Source organism: Panicum virgatum, chromosome 9N, assembly GCF_016808335.1.
Source record: "Panicum virgatum strain AP13 chromosome 9N, P.virgatum_v5, whole genome shotgun sequence".
NCBI lineage: Eukaryota > Viridiplantae > Streptophyta > Magnoliopsida > Poales > Poaceae > Panicum > Panicum virgatum.
This window is the reverse complement of record NC_053153.1, coordinates 42,139,468-42,154,034: the sequence shown is the minus strand read 5'-3', so window position 1 is coordinate 42,154,034 and position 14,567 is coordinate 42,139,468. Positions and strand designations below refer to the sequence as shown.

At 47.6% G+C, this 14,567-nt stretch overlaps 1 protein-coding gene across 1 annotated transcript; it reads right to left on the bottom strand.

Moving 5' to 3' along the window:
• Positions 1–13,461: 13,461 nt before the first annotated feature.
• On the bottom strand, positions 13,462–14,350 carry LOC120687617. The gene has a single exon (XM_039969639.1). The coding sequence runs from the start codon at positions 14,246–14,248 to the stop codon at positions 13,760–13,762; it is 489 nt and encodes a 162-aa protein (XP_039825573.1). The 5' UTR covers positions 14,249–14,350; the 3' UTR covers positions 13,462–13,759.
• Between the last annotated feature and the right edge of the window lie 217 nt (positions 14,351–14,567).

Below are 14,567 nucleotides of genomic sequence, written 5' to 3'. Positions count from 1 at the left end.
TCTTGCATTAGAACACAGCCAAGACCAGTACCCGATGCATCATAGTAAACATCATAGGACTTACAGTTGTCAAGCTGAGCTGAGACTGGTGCTGTGGTCAGATGTGCTCTTAAGGTGTGGAATGCATCATCTCACTTTGCATCCCATTTGAATTTAACATCCTTCTTTAGTAGTTCCGTCATTGGTTTCGCGATTCTGGAGAAATCCAAAATAAATATGCGATAATAACCCGCCAAACCAAGAAAACCGCGGATCTAATGAACTGAGGTAGGAGGTTTCCAGTCCATCACTTCTTGAACCTTGCTGGGATCTACTAATATGCCCTCACTGGAAATAGTGCGACCTAGAAATTTGACTGTGTCTAGCTAGAATTCACACTTCGAGAATTTAGTGTACAACTGATGACCTCGGAGACGTTGGAGAATGATATGCAGGGGCTGCTCATGTTCTGCCTTATTTTTGGAATAAATTAATATATCATCAATGAAAACCACGACGAACTTATCGAGTTCAGGCATGAATACCAAGTTCATGAGATACATGAAATAGGGAGGAGCATTAGTGAGTCCAAACGACATAACCAAATATTCATCAAGTCCATATCTAGTTGAGAAAGCTGTCTTCGGAATATCACAAGGTTGGATTTTAATCTAATGATACCCCGAGAGAAGATCAATCTTGGAAAAGATTTTAGCTCCGGCTAATTGATCAAACAGTACTCAATGCGAGGAAGTGGATATTTATTTTTCATAGTCACCGCATTGAGAGGCTGGTAATCAAAACACAACCTCAGACTGTCATCCTTCTTCTTCACGAACAGGGCTGGGCAACCCCATGGTGAAGCACTCGGGCATATAAAACCCTTATCCAGAAGTTATTGCAACTGTATTTTCAGCTCTACCAGCTCTTTGGGAGGCATTCTATACGGCCTTTTAGAGATAGGTGCCGTACCGGGCTGAAGTTCAATAATGAATTCGATATCCCGGTCTGGTGGCATTCCAGGCAAGTCATCCGGAAAAACATCAGCATACTCACAAACCACAGGAATATCTTCTATACATAAATCTTTCATGGCAAAGGCACAAGAGTTGATGCATTCTTGATGAGGTAAATATAGGACTGAGTTTCCATAGGTTGGAGAATTTAATTCAATAGCTCGAGAAGAGATATCTAAGATTGCACCATGTCTGTTCATCCATTTCATTCCCAGAATAACATCCATCCCTTCTAGTGCTAGCAGGATTAAATCATTTGGGAAAATTTTACTACCCAATTTATGTGGTACACCTCTAATAATTTGATTACATGCAATTTTTCCACCCAGAGTAGATATTATGTAGGAACCTTTGGTGTGACAAAAATCTAATACAGCCTTTGCTCCAAATTTAGCACTACTGAAACTATGAGATGTAGCAGAATCAAATAAGATAACTGCGGGTCGATGGTTTATAGAGAATGTACCTGTCATCACCGGTGTGTCCTCAAGAAGTTTAGCTTGACTGGTGAAATTAATTCTGCCTTGCCTGCCTTGCACAGTTTGTTTCTTGCCCTTGTTCTAATTTTTTTGTGGAAACCCTACCCCTTTGATTGTCCCACTTGGGGGCACGCATTGGCAAAGTGGCTCGGGCTCCCACACTTGAAACAACGGTTGTTGTTACCAGGGCAAGATGCTTGCTGTATATTCGGCCTTGGGCCGGTCTGCTGTTGTTGCTGAGGTGGCACAAAGCGAGTCTGCTGCAGCTGAGGTGGTGGTGGAATAACTCAACGCCCTTGCTGAGGGGCTCTCTAAGAGGGTGCAGCTAGAGCATTCTGCATAATACGATACCTCGGTGCTTGGGCACTTGAGGGTCCAACAGGTGCCTTTCTCTTCTTGTCAGCACGATGAGCTAGTATGAGATCCTCCTGGGTGATAGTCAAATTTACCAACTCATTATAAGAATCAGCATGAAAAAGATTTAGCCGCTCCTGCAGCTTAGTGCTAAGTTCCCGATGGAAGCGATCATGCTTCTTGGCGTCGGTGTCGGCATGATACCCAGCATACTATAGTACAATGCGATTGTCTTGAGTTAATGCCAGAAACTCATTAAGCTTCCGATCAAGAAGACCAGCCGGCTTATGTTGAGCTCTGAAGACATCCTTGAACTCGTTCCCAGAGACCACATGATCAACAGGGAGCATTCCATGGTAGTGATCCCACCACATACAAGCTGGACCACGGAGCTGCTGTGCGGCATAACGTTCTTTGCTCGCCTCTGAATGTTCTTTGCTCGCCTCTGAATATGGGACAGATAGCAAAGAAAACTTGGATTCGAGTGTGCGAATCCAAGCGTCCGCGTCGAGTGGTTCCTCTGCCTTGGTGAAGAGCATGGGCTGAGTGCTCAAGAAATCTTGATAGGTAGCCTCCTGTGTGTGGTGAGCATTGTGCCCACCCCTCTGCTGCTGAGCCTGAACCAGCTGCCGAAGGATCTCTGTCTGGGCTGCAAGCACTTCGGCAATGCCCGGCGGTGGAGGTGGCGGGGGTGGTGAGCCACTCCCTCTGGCTCCAAAGCCACTGGATGTGCCTCTCGTTGATCCAACCATCTAAAACATGAGTGATTTATATTAGACACAATTTTCAAAGCTTCAAATGGGAATAAACAACTTAAGGCATGAAGTGAACAATAGGAACTGCATGCAATTGGATTACACAGGAACTGTTAGTACTAAAAGGATATAACTGGAGTTCTGTTTATCCAAGGGACTTGAAATTTTTACAAGAGTTAGATAATTTCATGAGCTACAACTTTGGTAGTCAACTCAGAGTCTAATTGCCAGAGTAAGGTAGTCGAAAAATTCAGTTTCTACTCCTCTAGTTTTGCTGTTTTTCAGAAAACAGAGCCTCTGTAATCTGCGAATATCTCCAGCTGTAGAAGTCCAATTGAGCTGAAATTTTGTGAGCATTTATATGATGAAATTTGGAACAACTTTGGATTCAATGCATGGCTCAAAACTGAGGGGAAATATTGACGGAAATTCGAATTAACTGCTGCCTTTAAATTGACTGGCTGCCACGACATATATACATCCTTTCACAAGTGTTTTTACATTGATCCCATCTCCACTTATCTTACTGCATTTTTACATCTAATCATCAGAGATTACTCAACTCTAAGTTATCCTAGTAGTCCACCATCCAAAATTTAGGCTACACTAAGTGGAGTTCTACAAAAGCTTTCTAAATGCCAACGGCGCCTAGTTGTGAACTGAGGCAGTGCTCTCGACCAGAGAGTGAGGCGCGATCAGAGCGGGCTGAGGGTCGTGCTCCTCGAAGTCAATGTCAGAAATGCTCTCCATCTCCTAGGGCTCCTCCTCACCTTCCACCTTCATCTCGTCGGGTGGGACATGAAGAGCGTGCTACTGGTGGTGGAGCTGTACGTTGGCGTTGTCGAGGTCGAGCTGGAGATCATGGAGTTGATCCCCTAAGAAGTCGAGTTCGCATCGCGCTCAGCAAGAGTGATCTGCATCTCCTGGACCTGGCCCTCAAGTGTGCCAATCTGAGCTCCTCTGTTGGCTAGCTCGTCACTAGCCTCCTGCATCTGCTCGTCTCGCAGCTGCAAGGTCATCTGCAGAGTCTGGGCCTGGTCGACCAGCTACGCAGTAGCCTGACTCTGGAACGTCTGGAGCTGGTATAATGCATTCATGCACTGTGCCGCTGTCCTCAAAGCGCCAACAGGATCCAAGTCAGCTACAACGTGAATGTGGTCCATCCTGTTCTACCACAGGATATCACCCTCGTCGGGGCAACATCCTGCGCAAGAAGCCAGGAAGGAGAGCAAGGGGCCTTTGGACTTGCCCCTGCCCGAACCTTTGGACTTGCCTGATGTTTTGACCACTCTGTCACGTCCTTGTTCTCCAAGCCGCACAACTTCTGCCTCTGTTCCGCTAAGCCGAAGACCGAAGAAGAAGGAAAGGAAGACCTGTCGCAGCCAAAGATGGAGGAAGAAGAGTCTCGTCGTCGTCCACTCGCCACGCCCTCGGACCTCTGCTCTGCCCTTTCCTTCCCAACTCTTGAACCGAGCCCGTTCATTCACCGTGACCTGAATTGCACGTGTTTGCACTTTGGCGATGCCCAAGGCAATACTTTGGCCTCGCCGTCAAGCTGTCGCCGATCTGACCACCTTGTCAGCCCTGAACCTTAACCTGCCTTCACCGTCGCATCGCCGCGGACCAGGAATGCACATTCTCCGCGCGTGAGCGCACACCGGACCATGCCCTACCTCGTCTCACCCTTGATCCAAGCTGCCGGCCGTGTCACGACCCAGGCTTCCTAGGTGTCCGAACACTCGTTCACGCCCAAACCGGATGAGCTCAAGGCTATGCCTTGGCAGTGTCGAGCAGAGCTTGCCACCTTTGTTCTTGACGCATGCGCGGTGATCGTGTACACCATCGGAACCCGTGCACGAGCCCTGCACCATGCGAGGCCGTGCCGAGACGTGCCGAGCTCGCCGCCATGGTGACCCTAGCCTTGCCGCTCGCGTAAACACGTTCGAGCACGTCGCTACCCAGAGCAAGCGTCGTGGTATGCCAAACCGAGCCCCTTCGAGCATTCGGTCGAACACCAGGTGAGCACAAGTTCCTTGACACACGCACACACACACACACTTGGCTCCGCACCAGATCTAGATATCACACCAGATCCCACCTTAGGCTAACACCCAGGCCAATCCTGTCAGAGAAGAAAGGACAAAGGGAAGAAGAAGAGAGAGAGAGTGATGTCCCATGGGACCAACTTACAAGACGTGCGGGCAAGCTTTGGCAAAGAGAAGAAAAAGAGAAGGAGCAGTCCCATGGGACCGCTTGCTAGAGATAACAGAAGCACTGACGCCTGGAAACCATAGTGTATAGAGAGGAAGAGGAAGAGCAACACAGATAAGGTAAGAGAGATCGGAAAGAAGAAGAAGGGAGAAGAGAAGATGGCTGGGCCGAGCCACTACAAGAAGAGTTTGAGCCGAGATCGCCGAGTAGCCTGTTCGCAAGACTAACCCGAGCACTACCCCGGCCTGCTAACTGATAGAGCTGTGTTGGACCGATTAGTCACTTTTGGCCCAACTACCCCTGGAGCACAACCAACCTTTTAATTTTCTTTAACCATCCTGACCCGTGGGTCCCACCTGTCGGTGGCACTGCATGACTGACATGTGGGCCCATAGAACCGTAGAACCGACTTGACGCACGGGTTCCACCTGTTAGCCACTAGGTGTGATTAGCTAGTAGGGCCCACTGACCATGGACCCCATGTTGATCCCGTTGACCCGTTAACCCTTGACTGTTGACCAAGTCAACGCTCATGTTAGCAGGACCCACTGCTGACGTCATCCGAGGGCTAACCCCGTGGTGACATCGTGACGATGTCATGCTGACATCATCGTGACACGTGGCATGCCAAGAGGCTGCCATGAGTCACTGCTATGTCTTTTCTTTCTCCGATAATCATTTATTAGCTTTAGAAAAAGGTTTAGCCATAGAAAATTTATTATAAATTAACAGGACTTTTGATAATTATGAAACCAGTCCCATATTTTAAAGGTTTAGCAAGAATATCAAGAATGGAGGTGAGGAAGAAAGGAGGAGGAGAGGATCATTTTAAAGGCAAAACCGGGAGAAAATTTCCGTTCTGCAGCCCGGCACATATGGAAATGAGAAGTAGTCGTTCGAGGGGGTTTGAATACAAAAATTGGAGGGCTGGTTCTGCCAGGTGGGGTCGGCCGACCCAGGGGTTCGGCCAGCCCCACTTGGGCCCCGTTGTCTCTCATCTTTCTCTCACAAGTCGGGGGGCACATGGTGGCCCCCATGCAAGTGGTTTTGGGTTTCATTTTTTGGCTGAGGAGCTTGAAATGTGTCAAATTCTATTAAATTTATAATATCAAACTCTTCACTGGAGTTATATGGCATATGAAAAACTTTTAAACGCTGGCCATTTACCTTGAATAACTTACCTTCGTCGTCTTGGAGTGTGACGGCTCCATGTGATGATGCGTTGACGACGGTATATAGCCCTTTCCACTTGCTTCGGAGCTTGGCTTTGCCGAAGAGCTTAACCCTGGAATTAAACAATAATACCTTATCTTTGGGTTTGAATTCCTTCGGCTTGATCCTCTTGTCGTGCCATCTTTTTGTTCTGTCCTTGTAAATCTTGGCACTGTGGTAAGCCTTCTCTCTCCACTCTTCCAACTCTGCCAGTTGGATCTGTCGATTCTTTTTGGCTTTCTTCAAATCCATGTTCCATTGCCGGATGGCCCAGTGGGCTCTATGTTCTAGTTCCACTGGTAGATGGCATGTTTTGCCGTAGACGAGTTGGAATGGGGACATTCCGATGGGGGTTTTGTATGCTATCCTGTATGCCCAGAGTGCATCAGGCAACTTACTTTTCCATCCCTTCCACATCTCGTTGATGGTCTTCTGTAGAATATTTTTGATTTGTTTGTTGGAAGTTTCTGCCTGACCGTTTGTTTGTGGGTGGTATGGGGTGGCAATGTTGTGCTTGGCTCCTAACTCCCGCAGGTAGTTCCAGAAGGTTTTGTCAATGAAGTGTGATCCCCAGTCACTTATGACCATTCGTGGAGTTCCAAATCGGGGGAAGGTGACTTCCTGGAACATCTTCCGGGCGTGTTTGGCGTCAGCAGCTCTGCATGGCAGTGCTTCCACCCACTTGGATACAGACTCCACTGCAACAATATGTACTCACAATCATAGGACTTCGGGAATGGTCCCATGAAGTCGATGCCCCAAACGTCGAATAGTTCGACTTGGAGATTGTTTGTGATGGGCATTGCATTGCGAGTTGTTATGCCACCCAGCATCTGGCATCTTCGACATTTTTAGATGAATTCTCTGGTGTCTTCATACATTGTTGGCCAGAAGAAACCACTTTGCCAGATTTTTGCTTGAGTTCTGAATGCTCCATAGTGGCCTCCATATGCTACAGTATGGCATTTCTCGATGATTTGTATGGCTTCTGCTGCGGGTACGCATCATCTCAGCAGACCATCTGAGCATACCCTGTACAAGTATGGATCGTCCCAGAGATGTCGACGGCTCTCGTAGATAAGCTTTTTCTTGTTCTCCCCTGGTGGCACATATCCTGCAATCATAAAGTTCACAATATTTGCGTACCATGGGGTGGAGTCCGTCACTTTTAGAAGCATGTCATCGTGTAGAAAAACATTTATCGGAGGTTCCTGCAAGTTAGTAACCTGCATATGCGATAGATGATCTGCAACAATATTCTCTACTCCCTTTTTATCTTTTATTTCAAGGTCAAATTCTTGGATTAAGAGAATCCATATTATTAAGCGAGGTTTAGCATCTTTCTTGGTGAGCAAGTATTTTAAAGTTGCATGATCAGTATAAACAATAACTTTTGCTCCAACCAAATAAGATCTAAACTTGTCTATAGCAAAGACCAGTGCCAAGAGCTCCTTCTCTGTGGTTGCATAATTAAGTTGGGCTCCAGTCAGCGTCTTGCTAGCGTAAGCGATTGCGTGATGCTTTTTATCTTTGGTTTGGCCTAAGACCGCCCCAACAACAAAGTCACTGGCATCATACATTATTTAGAAAGGAAGGCTCCAATCAGGAGGTTGGATGATTGGAGCCTTTTTCAGAGTGTTAAAGGCTTTTAAGCACTCGTCGGTGAACTCGAAGGGTGCATCCTTAGCTAACAGGCTTGCGAGGGGTCTAGAAGTTTGTGAAAAGTCCTTAATGAATCTTCTGTAGAACCCCGTGTGACCTAGGAAGCTATGAATGCCCTTAACGTTCACCGGAGGTGGAAGCTGTTCTATGACCTCAATTTTGGCTTTATCCACTTCTATTCCTCTTTCGGACACTAAGTGTCTGAGGACGATACCTTCACGGATCATGAAATATCATTTTTCCCAATTGAGAACCAGGTCCTCCTCTTGGCATCTTTGTAAGACCTTGTCTAAATTTTCAAGACAATGATCGAAAGTTTTTCCATAGATGGAGAAATCGTCCATGAAAACTTCCATGATTTCCTCGATCATGTCGGAAAAGATAGACATCATGCATCTTTGGAATGATGCAGGAGCGTTACATAGACCAAATGACATCCTACGATAAGCATAAGTTCCGTAAGGCATGTAAATGTGGTCTTACTCTAGTCGTCGGGATGGATGGGGATTTGATGATATCCTGAATACCCATCAAGAAAATAGAAGGAGTGCTTAGCTAGCCGTTCTAACATTTCGTCAATGAACGGAAGCGGAAAGTGATCCTTCTTCAGCACTACCTGGACTGGGCTAACCCACTCGCTATGAGGCATGGGATAGATTATCCCGGCATGCAGGAGTTTCAGAACTTTTTCTTGACAACCTCTCGCATTGTATTGTTGAACCTACGCTGAGGCTCCCTAGAAGGTCCATTTATAGGATCTATCGGAATACGATGCGTTCAGAGGGCGGGGCTGATTCCCTTAAGGTCTTGGAGTGAGTAGCCGAACACGGCCCTATGCTTTTCCAGAACAGTAATTAATTTTACTATTTCCTCGTCAGATAGCTTGTCGCTAACGATGACGGGGGTTTCAGTGTTATCATTTAGAAAGGCATAGCGGAGTCTAGAAGGAAGAGGCTTCAGTTCTATGGGTTGACGAGGAGGTTGTTCATGAGTAGGTAATTCAAAGGTTTCATCCTGGTCGTCTTCTTCTTCAGTAAAGAGATCAGCGTCTCATTCTAAGGAGGATTCAGGAGTTTCCATTGGAAGTACAGCCTCTACCTCGTCAACTATTTCCTCTTGGGGCGTAGGTTCGATCATGGAATCTTTTGACCGAAGGATTGGCAAGCTGATGTCCCTACCCCCAAGATTTACGTCGTGTGCTCCTAAAGGGGAAATGTTTTGGAACATCTTGTCGACGGGACGCCCGATCAGAATATCAAAGTCTTGGACTTCGAAAATATGAAATTCTAGGGCAAGCTCAGTCTTATCGTACCAAACAGGTACGTCATGCAAGATTAGGATCCCTTCCATGGTGGAGCGAGGTCCACTCCAGAGGGATCTTGAGGTCGGGAGCAATGGGTTGTCGCTTAGGTGGCTAAGCACGAAGGATGCTAACATGATATTTGCTCCGACCGTGGGGCTGTAATGAGCTGAGACAGCAGTTCCTTGGATGAAACAGGGAAGAGTATATAAGGGGGTTTGTAATCGAATTCCTTCGATTGACGTCTCCCCTTCGTGTACCCATTCACTGTTCATGACAGCTTTATCTGGAGGGGTTATTGGGTCCTTGGGAACTGGAGGTCTCTTTTCACGGGAATACATCGAGGTATTTCCATAGTTTTGAAAAACGTCCTCCTCGATGTTGAAGGGAAACTCAGGAGGTTGAATTTCTTCTTCCTCCATTGTTCCTGGTTCGGGGGAAGATTCAGTGGTTGGTTCTATGGGATTTGTAGAACTGACCAACGAAACTTCCTTATGGCTTGAGGATTCCGCTGCTGGAAGGGTTTCTGTGAAGGATGTGTTCTCTAGGATACGATCCAGGAGACTTTCTCCTTCGGCTGTGGTTTTATGGGTGAACGATCCTCCGGCAGAGATGTCAAGCTGTAGGGCAGATTCCTAGCTAAGCCCCAACCAGAAATGTTGAAGCAACACATGGTTAGGGATAGACAAGTCTGGGCCGGCATGCGTAAGCTGTGAAAACCTGGCCCAGGCTGCACCTAAGGATTCCTTCTCATCCTAACAAAAGTCGAGGATTTCTTTCTGTAGGGAAGCGATGCGAGAAATGGGGAAGAATGTCAGACAGAATCTATCCCGTAGTTCTTCCCATTCTCTGTTTACCTTTCCTACATTATGGGCGTACCATTGCCTCGCCCTCTCATTGAGAGAGAAGGGAAACAACTTCCACCGAAGTGTTTCTTGTGCCATGCCTGCGATTGACAGGCATGAGCACAACTGTTCGAACTCTCAGTAGGTGATGGTAGGGATTTTCGTTATCATAACTTGAGAAGGTTTGTTCCCGAACCATTGCTATAAAGCCAGGGCGGAGCTCGAAGCTGAAAGCTGGAAGCTGTGATTGGCTTCGATGATTGTGGTGGCTCTACAAACTCGCCCTTGGGTGCAGAAAGGTTTTGGATAGAAAGGTTTTCCATGGTAAAAGAAAAGGATAAAAAAAAGAAAAGGTAAAAGAAAGGATACATGGGCAAACTAGGTTCGAAGATAACTACAGCAGCCGTTCCCCGGCAACGGCGCCAGAAATGCTTGTTGGTATTTCTTAATGATCACAGAATAATCCGCTAGCGCACGGAAAATACCGTTGTAACACTTCACCTGGAGTGCATTCAGGGTATCTTATTTTCACAGGGAACGGAGGTGTAATGATCTTCTGGCTAGGTTAACCAAGGAGAACAAGAAGTAGGAGAGCTTCGGGTAGTGTGGTTTATCTAAGGTTAAGGGTCAAGGCAAGATAAACTTAGGCTCGTCACTTGTTTACTTTGGGCACCGGTCTGACCCAGGTACTGTTAGGGACCTCCGGCTTGTGGCTCTATGCCGTACTCGGACAGGAGGGAGTGCACTAACCACGAAGCAGCTTCGTAGCGGACCGACAGGGCTGTCACCACCTGCGGTCTACCTCGCAATACTGTGGAGCATGAGGCAAACAAAGGCAATCTAGGACCTAAGCACCACGCTTAAGCCTTCGACTATGTACTCTAGCGTTGCGCAGGGTTACCCGTCATTATCAGGGGCCCTCTACCAGAGTATCCGTTACGAGAACGGACGATGAACCCGTAAACAAATGAATAACTTAAGAATACTGAACCAAGAACTTAACAGAAGATGAACTCCGGATACTTACTCTAGTGATTCATACCCGTCGAAGTACAAGACGAAGAGAGGCCGACACATCCGACTCTTCTCCGATCCTCCTCCTCGCACACTTCCCTACTCTAATGATACAATGGAGTCCTACTACTACTCCTCCTTGTGTATGTGATGGAATGAATGAAAATGGTGAATGCCTTGAGAGTGTTTGTAGAGGCCCCTTATATAGTGTGAGGAGGTCAGTTCCAGGGTGAGTAAAGCGCGGGAACGCTAGCAACCGACGTTGGGATGGTGGTGGCAACCTTCCTTCCGAAGCTGAGGGGGCCAGGAACCAATCCAGGTTCGGCCGACCCGCCTCTGCCGCCTTTGCCCACCATCTTTTGCAGGGTGATTGCTAGGTGGGTCCTCATCTCTGATATGTCGGTGCCACGGTTGGATATGTCGGTTTTGTTCTGACAATGGGGCTCTCTTCGTAAGTGTGATGCATGATTAGATTTTCTGTGCACTTGTGTTGCGTCTTGTGTATGTTTTTGCCTTATTCTGTGTATGGGTTCCTGCAATCCAAGAATCACCAAAACTCATTGAAATAATTAGAAATAGGCCCTATAACTACTTTTGGTGCTTGAAAGTTATGAAAAGATGCAGGAGTTGACGGCTTTATTTCTGACTTAAGGACTGTCAACAATCTACACTCAAGTCTGCTTGTGGAGGAGTAAAGCCAGAAGATGAAGGGTGCCCAAGAGAATAACTACCGCTTCCGAGTTCTGCTTGTAAATCCTTTAGCCCAAGGGGCTTGTACTCTGAATATCGTATAGTAATCCTCTGGATTATGTATAATTAAACCCATTTAATGACTTCTATCGAGAAGTATGACTGTGATATGTAATTAAAATGAGTTCTGTATGTGATAGCTACTGATCCAGGGACTACCACAACGATACAGGGAGTCGGGTTCTCTTTTTTGAAACCCGGCTCGTTTCAGGCGCTCTGGGTAATAATTGTCAAGATTTGAATCGTAATCGGCTAGTTCTGTTCCTCCAGATGTTGTTCCCCGAACGGGAGCGAGGGTGTACCGTGTTGATACGGTAGATGATCAATACTGGCGACTACTCGCAAGCGATTGGGTAGTTCTGTGGGCCCCCGGCTACCACAGGACTTAGCTTGGAGTTGAGCCAATGCTCTGAATCCGAGTATACGTCGAAAACGGGTGCCTCCCGGCTAGCGGTGGCGTGAAAATTTTCGACGTACAACTCCCTGTGCAGAGTAGATGGATTTCATCATCTTCTGGTAAGCAAAGGATGAATTGTGCAACCCGAAGATGGGTTGGACGTGGAGAGTCCCAGACCAAGAGGAACTCGGGCTGAGATCACTCTGAGATCGAGTAGAGCTCGAGTTGACATCGGGTTTCTGCTCGATCTCCTTGGCGAGGTCGAGAAGTAGCATATTGTCGAAATTGCTTGAGTAGTTGGCGAGGTTGCTCCTTGTTATCGAGATTGCCTCCGACTCTCTAGGTTGGTCAGGTGACTGGTGAAACCGCCTGAACCATTGGCGACGAACACCCAGGAGCCAAAGACGAAGGTGGTGCCTTGATCAAGCGTCATGGCGTTGAAAGCGAAGGTGGCCATCGAACTCGCCGATGAACTCACCGACTCCCCTACCTGGCATGCCAGCTGTCGGTGTTTAGCCGCCAAGCCTGCTCAGAAGTACCCTTAGCAGTAGGATTGTAGGCAATTGATTGCCTAGCTCTGGAACTCAATGGTGCAAAGAACACAAAGATTTAGACAGGTTCGGGCCGCGAGGTGCGTAATACCCTACGTCATGTGTGGTTGCTTGTATTGCCTTAGATGTTATATGATTCGAGGGGGCCCTGCCCGCCATTATATAGTCTGAGGGGACCCAGAAGCTGTTGACGGAGAAGATGAGGAGAAGACGATGGAATTCAAGCATCTTGGGTGAGCGCTTCGGCATCATACCCTTGCTGTTGTCGATCTCCTCCTCCTTCTTCTTAATAGGCTAGAGCTGCTGATAACGTGTTACAGATTGTGTGTGTATGAAATGAGCACAGTGTAAGTAGTGGAAAATCCCGGACTCTTTTCATTGATCATTGGGGTCACCGGTACTAAAGGCAGACAATAGAAAAAAAATGCTCAAGGTTGTGAGGATTTGAACCCACAACCTCAGGTCTCGCTTGTAGCTTCCTTTGCCATCCCACCTATGCATCACATATGACTAGGTGCAAGATGCTTTTCTTTTGAAGTAACCCTGAAGACCTATTTAGTACCGGACCAAGACGCTGACCCAGCATTAAATGTCACCCTTTATAATACCGGTTGATGTCATTGACCTGTACTAAATGGCAACGTCATTTTAGTACCAAGACCAACTAGTATTAAAAGGTTACTTTTAGTACCAAGTGATGATATGACCCGGTGCTAAAATGACTTCAGGGGCTTTAAAAAATAAAACTGGTACTAAAATGGCCCCGTGCCAACATTAGTAGCGGACCAAATTATGACAATTATGACGGATATTAATGTGCAGGACGAATGATTATTTTTCTTGTAGTGAAAGAAATCACTTCCGCAGAAACAAAGGAACCTATATAAGATTCGAATGCATCCAATAGAATCCAGATCTATAAGCAGTACTACCAACTTCGCGCAAAACGCGAGAAACAGTTGACTTGACGCACAGATTTACAATTTACACCGTCCCTTTGCTCCCTCCTTTCCAGCTCAAACCCCATCAAGAGACGAAAAATAAAATAACGAAACGCACACCGATGAACCACTACACTTGGCTGTGTCGTCAAGCACTTTGTAAGCGATCAAAAGCGAAAGCATTCACAAAAGAAAACAGATCGATGGTACAAAAATAATTCCTTAAACAAACTGAACAAATTTCTAAGAGTTTCCCCTGTCTTAGGTCGATGACTCTCTACATCCGCCGCCTGTTAGGGCTCACGCCGTGCGTCGACGTTGAGGACAAAGAAGGCCTTGTCCTCACCACCTGCTGCCGACATCTGGGCGTCGTCGGTAGCGGTCGCTCCCGGCAGCTTCGTCGCGTCGACGGCAGTGACGCTGGAGAGCTTGGCCGCGTCGCCCTCGGCCGAGGACCGCTTGAGGAACTCGATGCAGTCTTCCACGGCTTCGTTCCGGATGGAGTCATCCCGCCGGCACGCCACAGCGACGGCCGCGTCGGAGTCGCAGTGCCGGCTGGCGGCGCGTGGCGACGAGGCCTTGGACGACTTGCCGCTGCTGGTTCGCTGCACGGAGGCCCTTGACACGGCGGAGAGCATGATGAGGCGGAGGACGACGTGGCGGATGCGCTCGAGCAGCGCGACCGACGCCGACGGGCGTGCCGTGGACGCGCGGCAGCCGCCTCCACGCACAAGCCGCGGGATGCAGGCCGCCGTCGCAGCCTTCATGGCCTTGGCTCTCATGCTGCTGCTGCTTGTGCTATACGATGGGATCGCTGGATTTGAGGAAGCTGATGGAATGTGAAATGATGTCTGATGTATGTGTGTGTGTGTGTGTTGTAGGGTCTGCACCGGGATACAGGGATGTTAAGGTTTTATATAGGGTAGCTTAGGAGTAAATTATATCACAGTGTAGCGTACTGGTTGAATGAATTAATGCTGGTATGCGTGTCTCTGGGTTAGGCTGGACGGGAGCCATGGATATATATTGGGTAGCTGAAGGGCTAGCTGTGCAGGTAGCTTGGCTTCTGCCTTGTCGCTTTGCGTTGCTACGTGTAACGGC